The following is an 11,372-nucleotide window of genomic DNA, read 5'->3' as shown; positions in this document are numbered from 1 at the left end:
TCTGCCTTTGAGATTGGCCTTTTTGTCATATGAAAACATCGACTATTCCTCTAAATGAAAAAAAGGGCAATCTCAATCTCAAAGATGACCACCACAGTAAAACTCTAAATTTCATAAGGTATTAATTTTGAGATTAAACCTTAAGTCATGTGAGGGACGAAATATACATGGGAATTCACTGGGTTTGTGTTTTTACCACTGAAATTAGTACAATGTACTAACTTCTCAGTGTGTATCAATTCAGAACACCACCCTTTTTAGTACAGTGTACTAACTTTTTCATTGTATTTTTCTCAGAGGACCACCCTTTTAGTACACTGTACCAACTTTTTCATTGTATTTTTCTCAGAGGACCACCCTTTTAGTACACTGTACTAACTCAATTTAACCTAAAAAATACACCACCCCACCAGCTATGGGCCAGTACACTGAGTCGATACCCCCCCCCTGTTCTTACCGTTTTACGAAGTTAAGAGCTTATAGATTTTACTGAGGAATTCAAGCGATCCCTCTGCCAGCATCATTATTGGATAACTATACTAAGCTAAAAATTCCTTTATTGCAGATAGTTACAATTTGACATTAAAAAATGAAGGCATCCAGTTCTTAAGATACAAAATACCGGAAATACCGGTAAATTATTCATAAAAAGCCAGCGTTCCTGCAAAAAAATTACTCAAATAACGGTAAAAAATAATCCAAACAGTACCAGAACATTGGAATACCGGACAATACGGGATTGTAAGCCCCCTTAAAACATACCTTGCAAAAAAAAAAATTTCAGTATGAGGTACATATTTTCAATCCAAAATTGGAGATTCTCTGCTCTTCCAGGGCCAAATAAAAACAAACTAAGGTGTGGAAATTCTCCTCGAAGTTTATCAAATTTCACTGAACTATGAAAACACAATAGAAAGTGAACTGATGATAAAAAAAGGTAATGAAAAACAAATCAGAGCAAAGCACCTGAACGATAACTAGTAATCAAAATGGAAGAAAAAAAACGGCCTCGCATGGCCATCCAAAATTCGGGAAAAAAATGTCGGTAAAGATATTCACATGTTAATAAAATTAGTTGGCAGATTATGAAAAAAAACTGTCCATGGTAGAACTGCGCATGCTCAGGAAACAAGCGGCAAGTTGATCGAATGTAGTTGTGAAAACAACCATCTAACAAGCATTAAAACAAAAAAAACACATTCGATACTTTCAACAATGAAATTAAAAAATGAAAGAAAGAAAGTGTTAGAATTTTAAGTTTTAAAGAACGACAAAAATAACATGGTAAAGAACCCTTTTAAACTTAATTAAGTAAGAATCGCCAATTGAGAACATTTTAAAGGGAAAAACATTTCCACTACCAATCAAAAACAACGATAGAAAGACAGACTAAAAACTGAGGTTTTCGAGTTTTGAAGTGGAAGAAAATTTAATAAAAACTTCGTGGGTAGATAGATCGCAGATAAGAAAGCCCTCCATTGCAAAGCTGCAAACAGAAATTCTAAAAAGTATGATAAGAAATGGATTTTTGTGGCCTAGAACGAGATTCGAACAGCATGACAGGCCCTAAAAGAGATTTTTGGGACAAATATTGAAAAATAATGATCAAATGGTACTCACAGTCAAATCCAATGGTGTCTCATCATGTTGATTGCCCTTTAAAGACTTCGTACTTTCTAACTAAAGAAATTGAAAGAAAAAAAGGAAATGTTAGCCTCCACTCAACAAATAACAGCTTTTTTTAATAACAAACTTTTTTTTTTTGAAAGGGTGTTGAATTTTCAGTTTTAATATTAATATTTCTTTAATTGTAAAATTTTAAGTCAACATGCACTTGCGTAATGTTTATATCAAGGTGTAAATAGTCTCATATTTGAAAACTCGATACAGTGATTCTCCAAAAAACTATCAATCAAGAGCTCAACCTTAACATTAACATACACTAGTTAAATGCTAAGCAGATAACCCTCAGACTTTAGACCGACAAACAGGCAGAACATTGGACTGTTTTTCACCTATTGAGGCCGAAAAAATGTCCTAAAGTACTTCGGGTTTTGATTTTTAGCAGATATCTCCACTTAAAAATTCAGGTATTTATACTTTTTAAAACGTGACCACTAGTTCCAAAGCAATGAGCTTTTAAAGTCAAAATTCACTTTTCAAAAAATGAAATTAGTGGGTCAAATTCAAAATATGAAGGTTTTATTTTTTTACTTTTTTCCGAATATCAAAGCTCAAAAGTAATTCAGGACATTTGTTCGGGAGTAGAAACTGTTAAAAGGTTTTTCGAGGGTCACCCAGAATTACCAGAAACTAAAAAGAGAAAATCCAGTTGTTTTCAAATTTTAAAGAAATAGAAATATGAGAAAAATGTTTTTTCCAAGTCTGAATTATAATTTTATTCATCTTGTTTGTCATTATGTTTGTTTTGCGTATGTACAAAATCTATCCTACCCTACCCCGAGTATAATGTCGATATCAAAAAAATGTTTTTGTAAAAAATTATCGCCAATTTTTATGGAAAAATAATACAAAATTAAAAAGGCGCAAGTCTTTACTCCCCCAGCTCATTTGAAATCGCTTAACTAATCTCTACTAGAAGAGTAAAAGAGATCGTTCGGTTAAACGAACATTTTAATAAAGCGAAAGGTTGAAAGTGGCGTCCAAAATTGATGACTAAGCGAAAATTAGACAGCAGCAACTGCTTTGAGAGCAGCTTCATCTAAATTGTCTGCAGTTTCAATTGGCATGTTACTTTCACTTAGAATTCGTTTGGCTTCGTCAACATTGGTACCTGTGGAAAAGAAAATACGAGAATTAAACATAGTCCTTATAAAAAACTCTTGTTCAATAAATTTTCACTGGATGAGTAAATTACATTTAAGAGCCCCCCCCCAGCGGTTTGCATGATGTCGTGAGAGGGACTTTTTTCTAGCGTGATTACGTGTTTTGAATTTTTTTTCGTGATTGCGTGATCAGAGGTCAAAACGTGATAGTGATTTTACCGCTGGGGGAGTCTCATTTAACTCTTTGATTTATGTATAGTGGAATCGAAAATGGCGCAAGGACACTCTTTCATTTAATATACAACCGAAGGTAGCAGGGGATTCCCCTTTTCACTGACTTGCAAGTGCATTTACTAAGTGTCAGTTTCAAATACTAGTTTTGTCTTTCACGAATATTATTAGAAGCTACATGTTTTTTTATAAGCATTGTACTTATAAGCATGTCTAGGCTCGGAAATAGCAAAAAAAATTTAAGCATATACTAAGCAATACCTTGAGTCTAAGAAAAATACATTTACTTGCTTTCGACTGGGATTTTACGGATTTTCGGAATTTCCCTAAAGTTTTGTTTGGGATATAAGCATTTTTATAAGCATTTTTCGGTCTTGTCAAGCCCTCGACATAAAGCATCCGAGCCTGTGTTCGAATTTTTGTATGCTCATAAAAAAAAATGTAAGCAAGGAGCTCACCCTCAAGACGAACGACAATTGGAAGATTGAGATTCATTCCTCGATAAGCATTGGTAATTCCTTTGGCAATCGTTGCACAATTTACAATACCGCCAAAAATATTCACCAAAATTGCTTTCACCTAAGAGAAAGAGAGTAAATAGAACACATATAAAATCGGCTTTCATAAAGCATCAAGCCCAAATCAGTGGAAACAATCTCGTATCCTCGTATCCAACAAATTGTATAACACCATTATTGCTGTTGAACTCTTGTATAACTATCTGATGTTAATTGAGATATGACAAGTACAAGCATGAAAGTTTGTAGGTTCACTAACAGGTCATTAAGGCGGCGACTTTAGTGCAAGAATTTTATAATGAATTCGTTTGTTTGTATCACATCTCAGATGATTTAAGGGAAATTAGATCTAGCTCTCTCGGTAAATGCTTACACCCCCATTTGGGAGTGGTACCATTAGGGTACAAACTTTCCCGACCGGCCGGCATTCAGAAACTGCCACCAGGGTTTATATAAAGCCCTTTCGTTAGAATAGGCAAAAAGTGGGTAGAAGTTGACAGTCAAAATCTTCCTTGAAAAAGATTGAAAAAGTCATTACATTGACATCTAAAAGGGCAACGCATTGACTTTAGACAGCCAACGTTCTATATCCAATTAAATTCACAATTAGAATAGGCAAGAGAACACTGGGCCAAATGAAAGATCTCGAGACTTACATTTTTATCAGCAGCAAGGAGATTGAATCCGTGGTACACCATATCTTCAGTAACGCCGCCTCCCAAATCCAAGAAGTTGGCTGGCCATCCACCGTGTAACTTCACAATGTCCATCGTCGCCATGGCTAAACCTGCTCCGTTCACTATGAGTAAGAAAATGAGAATAGTGAGGATATAAGATTTCAGAGATTTTATACTTTGACTCCAAAGAAAATCAAACATCAAAGTAATCACATGATAAAACAAATGTCGATCACTTAGTCAGTACCCCCATCTAGATTAACCCTCTACTATGATGGGTACCCCTACCTCCTTCATAATTCACTGTAACGAAATCAGCGTGTCCATGAGGTTTATCAAACTATGTGTGGACTTTTGAATGAGCTAGCCAGGGATTGAATCTACAACCTTGCGCGAAGTAGCCGAATGATCTACTTTCTCACTACGGTCGCTGACGTTTCAGTAGAAAAGACTCATAAAGAAACCAGAAAGCTTTCAAAAAACTATACCAAAATACACCTTTTCGACCGTAGCCGCCAATTGCCGCGCAGGCATTTTTTTGTCCGCTTTATCCCACTAAAACCGTCCCAGTACCTTTTTCGCACCTATAGACAATAGAAAAATGTATCAAAAAAGAATTGGATCGAGTTTAGGGGGATAATCAAATAATTAAGTGGCACGCGCCTGACCGTGCGACTCGTCACATACCCATGCAAGCAATATTTCCATCGAGAGCGATATATTGGAGGTCGTGTTTTGCGGCCTCGGTTTCACGTGGATCAGTCTCAGTCTCGTCGTCCATATCAAAGACTTCTTGTTGTCGGAACTTCGCATTGTCGTCAAAATTGATCTTGGCATCGAAACATACAACTGTAAAGACAAATGTACTCTGTACCTCAAGTGTATCGCCCGTTGCAGTGATAGTAAAGGCGGGAAAATATGGCGGTATGGTGTTATGACGGTAAACGAAAAAAAAATCGGCGGGTGAGTTTTGAAGAAAGGCTGGCAAACTCTACCGACTGTAAACTCTTTTCGGCAAAAAAGCACCTTTGCGAATTTTCTTTGGCTTGGGGCTTATTTATTAGATAGGGATTTGTCTTAGACTATAGCATAGCCTAGTGTATTTCACGTATAACTAGCGCAGTACGGCAATCAGTTTTTTGAAATATTGGGTGTGTTTTCTTACAGACAAAGACAAATATCGAATTAATTTAATAGGAGCTAAGCATTACTACACGCACTTAGTCGAACGTGTTCCCCCCATTGAACCATTGGTATTTCCTAATAACTAATCGGAGGCCCAATTGTAGCAATTCACTATTATAGCAATAGTGAAAAGCTTGTGTCTGATCCGAATAATCAAGAATTATTAAAAAGTGAAAATAAACCACTAAGTATTCACCAAAAGAACAGATGGAAAAAAATTTCTGCCAGAACGACCCTTATTTAGGTCAAGACTGCCCCAGACTATTTGGGATTTATCTTTTTTATATATTCTGGATTCAGCATACGAACATTTGTTCTCAGATTTTGTATTCTGTATACTGTCTGTGACAGTGTAACAGCTACACGTTTTTTTAAATTAGAACAAACTATATGAGAAAACAAGATTCCATGGTTAACAAATCAAGAACAATAGTTAAGAACATTTAGGCGTTCGCAGACTTTAAAACACTCGATTTCTTAGGAAAATGGACAGAAATAATCACTAGATGGTGAAATTAAGAATAATGTTAAGAACGTTTTAAGGCTTAAAAATCAAAAAGTTAAGAACATTTGAAAGCTTCGAAAAATTTGGATGTTCTTATAAAAAACAAGTTCTCTTTAAGGATTTGGAAATGGGCAGCACACAATTAACACAACTCTTCGGATTAAGGAAGTAAAGAAAATGTAAAGGTTGAAATATATATTCCGCCATACCTTCTCCTTTGTCCGTGACTCCAAAAGGATTGATCTCAACTTGAGTGGCGTCCACACCAAGGAATAAATCGTACAATTTCTTGATCTGCTCTGTACCCTGAAATATGGAGTTTGAAAGTTCGAAAATAGTTAATGGTGCGAGACAAAACCATGATTGTTTAGTACAACTTCTTTTCTATTTCTATTTGGTTGAGTTGCAGGAGGCTTTGAGGCCTATTTTTGCAACTATAGACGCTTTCAATGAGCACCCTCTCAGCACCTTGGACTGACTACCCAATTCCCCTCACATGGCATGGGTTGAACCGGGCGAAGGTTCGTTCACTTGCCAAGTGAACCGCTGCAAGTGGGAATCGAACCTCAGTCGCATGTGCAGCAACCAAGGTCAATGAACACTATACCACAGCGCCTTAATTCTTTGATAAAAACAATAGTCAAGCTCGCAATGTATGGACAAGCAAAATCGTCGGTCTTTTCTGACGAACTGACGTGTATTGAGAAGGCCGACGATTTCACTTGCCCATACATTGTGAGCTTTCCGAACAATGTGGCTCAAAATTACAAAAAATAAGAATACTTAGTACCAGTGGCGTTGTGGCAAGCTTTTTTGAAGGGGCGCCGAAGAGCAAGGGGGGCTAAAAGAGATTTTTTTAAACGCCCCAATCTTTAAAATCATACTTTATGATACCAATTTTACTGAGATAATTTTAAAATACTTGCAATTTTTTTCGCTCGCTTTGCTCGCAATACAGTTAATTGGTAACTTCTTTGATATCTAGCTAATTTACAAGTTTTTTTTGTGTACAATATAGCATTATTAAATGTAAAGCTAACTGCGTCCCAAGACCAATCTGCTGACAACAATATTGAAATCATAAAACATCTATTTTTTCGCTCGCTTCGCTCGCATAACACATTGTTTCTTTAAGTTTCATTTCACTCTAGCAAGTGTCAAATTTGTCTATTTTTATTTAGTGATTTAGGGTATCTTGGCAGTTGATTTAAAAAAAATTTCTAGTCGGCCCCAACCATGGTGGGGCCTGTTTTTCCCTTTTCCATTCATCAAAGATAATTCTACTTTTCTCCACTAAATATTTCCTTCCTCATTATGCCTAGGCAAATGAATTTGGTAAAAGTTTAGAAAAGGATGGGTGGGGACACCACTTTGAAAAATTGGAGGGGGGGGCGCCATTTAAAAACAATTGACTTTGGCCCCTCCAGAAAAATTTTCCCACAACGCCACTGCTTAGTACTAGTAATCGCACGATGAGTTATTTTTTCTTATTTGGCGCTCCTTCAAAGAGAGCTGTTTGGAGTGCAATTTACGATTAATCACGAGTAAAAAAGAAGAAAATAATAATTGAAAATGTGAAAAAGTTTCTGTAATACGACTCTGGGAGGGTCGACACTGGGAGGGTCGGGAGAGTGAAAAGAAGAAGAGGGCACAAGTCTCCCCCCCCACCGTAGAGTGCAAAAGGTGGTACAGTGAAATTGAAATAGTGTAAAATAATCGCACTCCTCTAAACCAATCAGATTCGAGTAATTTTTTTTCTAACTTTATTTTTAAGAACATTTAATAAAGGGCCAAATAAGTAAAAAGAAAGTAATAATGTCTGAAATACCTACAATTTATATAAAAATAAGTCGAGTTCAAAGTACCTAAAAATCATAAGAACAGCCTCAACAAAACTTCACTGCTTTTTCTTATAAAAAAAAGTTTGAAAAATAAACGTACTTGTACTCGTTCATCTCCATCCAGCCCAATGAATGCAGAGATCTTCTCAGCTTGCTCAGTGGTCACACCCGTAAAAATGTCAACTTTTTCCTGAAAATCATGAAGGAACATATAGCACATGACATTATCGGCCCTAATTTAGCACCGGCCCCTTATTCAATGGTCCTTATAATGCCAATGCTCGATCATTTCCTTCTTTAGCCCGGCACTCCTTTAATTTCGATCCCTTACGTCGGTCCTTATATTAAGCCAGTGACGAAATAATAGCCCCAATTTAGGCGCCGGCTTATAGAGGGCCGATAAGGCATTTATTTAACTGGACCAAATATTTTATTGTTAGACGCCTCACATAGATAATATGAAATTAGGCCTTTAAGTTGACTTTGAAAGGTTATAGCTTTATTAACGGCTAGAACATTTTAGTACTTACAGTTTAAGGGCTAGAACCTTTTAGTATTTACAGCTTAAGGGGGGGGGGGTGCGGGTTACTACGTAAACCCCATCTAGTTCTATTACATCAGATCAGATAGGCTCAGATCCACGGGAGGCTCCGGCTCTCGCTGCGATCTTCACAACCGTCCGCGGTTATATCAGATAGGCTCAGATCCACGGGAGGCTCCGGCTCTCGCTGCAGTCTTCACAACCGCCCGCGGTTATAGGCTTTAAGTAGATTTATCTCTCGATGCATCCCCAAATGTCACGCCAAAACCAACACACTTTCTTACGTTTCATTTTATAGTCAAAATATCTCATTTCACAATTATACATTTGTCTCCCTTTCATTGCTTCCCCTTGTTTATGTTTAGGGTATCTTATCACTATTTTCGGGTATTTCGACCATCATCAAAAACGCATTTTTGGATTCCTCACTAGGCTAGTAGTCCAGGGAAAGTGTGCTAAAAATGAATACAATTGTGCATTTTTGAGTAGAAAGCATGAAATTTGGTACAGTGGTACCTTAGGGGGTAAGAAACATTTTAAGCCTCTGACCCACTTCTGGAACACCTGTTTGTGTATTTTACAGACCAGAATACCTCCCAGGGAAGAAAAAAAAATTTTATCTTCAAAGCATGTCATATGATATATCGTTGGAAAGGTTTTCTCACACTGATTCTAAAAAACATCACAACATATATCTGCAAATGGACTGGGTCCGAGTTATGGGCTACAGAAGTAATTTACAGACCAGTCTGCATGCCCGAAAATTTTTTTTATTTTTGTTCCAAAACATTTCATATCATATACCGTTGGAAAGGTTTTTTCACACTGATTCTAAAAATCATCATGATATGTATCTCAAAATGGACTGGGTCCGTGAAATAAGCCATAGGAGTAATTTACAGACCAGAACGGCTCCCGGGCATACAAAAAAATATTTTTATCTCCAAACCATGGCATATCATATACCGTTGGAAAGGTATTTTTACACTGATTCCAAAAAACATCACAACACGCATCTCAAAATGGACTGGGTTTGAGTTATAGGCCATGGGAGTATTTTACAGACCAGAATGGCTCCTGGTCCATAACTCGGACCTAGTCCATTTTCAGATACATGTTGTGATGTTTTTTAGAATCAGTGTAAAAATACCTTTCCAACGGTATATGATATGCCATGGCTTGGAGATAAAAATATTTTTTGTATGCCCGGGAGCCGTTCTGGTCTGTAAATTACTCCTATGGCTTATTTCACGGACCCAGTCCATTTTGAGATACATATCATGATGATTTTTAGAATCAGTGTGAAAAATCCTTTCCAACGGTATATGATATGACATGTTTTGGAACAAAAACAAAAATTTTTTTCGGGCATGCAGACTGGTCTGTAAATTACTTCCGTAGCCCATAACTCGGACCCAGTCCATTTGCAGATATATGTTGTGATGTTTTTTAGAATCAGTGTGAGAAAACCTTTCCAACGATATATCATATGACATGCTTTGAAGATAAAAAATTTTTTTCTTCCCTGGGAGGCATTCTGGTCTGTAAAATACACAAACAGATGTTCCAGAAGTGGGTCAGAGGCTTAAAATGTTTCTTACCCCCTAAGGTACCACTGTACCAAATTTCATGCTTTCTAGTCAAAAACGCACAATTGATGCACACTTTCCCTGGACTATAGGTTTATGATACTCTTCACTCAACAGTCACACTGATAAGGAATTAACTGGGGGTGTTTTTTTCATTTTTTGAAAATTTTGATTTTTGGGGCCTGGGGACGAGTTTTTCGCCAAAACGAGGCTAAGACTAAATATTTGAAATGTTACAATTGGGCCTTCTAATAACGGGAAAATCTGAAGTTGAGCCCAGTGCGGTGCGCACGTTCGACTATATATAATATTGTCTTCCACGTTTAAAGTGTGAAAAACTTTTGTTGACGTACTAATTGAAAATATGGAAATAATTCCTGGTACAGTATGAATTTTTTTTTTCCTTTTTGATATATTTTCTGAAAATAGGCCACCATCACTAATAACTGGTTTTTGCGCTAGTTTGCGTCGTTTTTAGGTTAAAAAATTAATTGATCGTTTGGTCGGCAGATAAAACGTCAGAAAAATTGGATTTTCAAACTATGTGTTGGGCAGAAATCAAATCCAACGAAAATTTTGAATAAATAGCTACTGTTTAAGCAGTGTTCGCAAAATTAAGAAAAATACTATCAGTCAGTTGGACAGTGCGAACACTAGTTATTTGTGATTGTTGCCTTATATAATGTTTTTATAACTTTTCAGAATGCTTTTGAAATTGAAAATGGCTTCTGAGAGTGGAGTTTTTTCCCTTAGGGCATTCTTTCAGATTAAAACTTTTTTTCCAAATATACAAGACATTTTTCCATCCTTGCAATCTGTTGAACTTAAGTATAATATGAAATTGCTTCTTTTGAAAGTTTTTTTGAAAATATGAAATTTTCCTATTATTTGGAACCAAATGTTTTGCTTGCAACTTGCGAATCGAGGTGGCGCTCTGGATCGCTTCGCAACTTTTATACATATACGGCTTGTTAACTACTGAGCCAAATTTTTAAATCTTATGATTTCGAAATGCCGCCACGTGAACAAGTTCACGCTAAAACAACACGAGCCGAAAGACTGACGTCAATTATTGTTGTCGAAAGAAGCCAGTACATTGTTCTTCGTAAACATTTAAAACGAACTCTAGTTTTTCTTTTAATTCCATTTTCAACTTAGCTTATGATCGTCTCCACGGCGTGAAACTATTAGTTCTCAACTTCAGCTGAGCTAGAATCTCAGAATGTTTGTTTGTGAGTTTGTTTGTCCACAAACTTTGGGGCAGCGTAGAGAGCGGAATAATTGGTTTAAGGAACTGAAATTTGGCACACGCCCTCCTTATGTTAAAACTTAGGGGCGGTTTTTTCATTTTTTGGAATTTTGCTTTTTTTCGCGAGTTATCCCCATTTTACCGGGATTTTGCGCTTATTTAACGTCATAAAAGTCAAAATAATTGACGTCAAATATTTTTTTTAAATGCTAAAAATACAAAAATAGAAATTTTCAATCATGTTGAAAAA

At 36.4% G+C, this 11,372-nt stretch overlaps 1 protein-coding gene across 1 annotated transcript in view; it reads right to left on the bottom strand.

The window, feature by feature from the left end:
- Positions 1 to 2,371: 2,371 nt before the first annotated feature.
- The window catches only part of LOC136798696 (succinate--CoA ligase [GDP-forming] subunit beta, mitochondrial-like), a 28,885-nt gene continuing 19,884 nt past the window's right edge, over positions 2,372 to 11,372 (bottom strand). Inside the window, exons 5-10 of the mRNA XM_067055352.1 lie at positions 7,844 to 7,933; positions 6,112 to 6,208; positions 4,900 to 5,061; positions 4,192 to 4,334; positions 3,476 to 3,596; positions 2,372 to 2,794 (exon numbers count right to left, since the gene is read on the bottom strand). Of these exons, the coding sequence (XP_066911453.1) occupies positions 2,688 to 2,794; positions 3,476 to 3,596; positions 4,192 to 4,334; positions 4,900 to 5,061; positions 6,112 to 6,208; positions 7,844 to 7,933 (720 nt within the window). The 3' untranslated portion in view covers positions 2,372 to 2,687. The remainder of the gene's footprint in view (positions 2,795 to 3,475; positions 3,597 to 4,191; positions 4,335 to 4,899; positions 5,062 to 6,111; positions 6,209 to 7,843; positions 7,934 to 11,372) is intronic.

This window comes from Clytia hemisphaerica, unplaced genomic scaffold (assembly GCF_902728285.1).
Source record: "Clytia hemisphaerica strain Z4C2 unplaced genomic scaffold, Clytia hemisphaerica genome assembly, whole genome shotgun sequence".
Lineage (NCBI taxonomy): Eukaryota > Metazoa > Cnidaria > Hydrozoa > Leptothecata > Clytiidae > Clytia > Clytia hemisphaerica.
The sequence above is the reverse complement of the archived record's forward strand: the minus strand, read 5'-3'. Positions and strand labels throughout refer to the sequence as shown.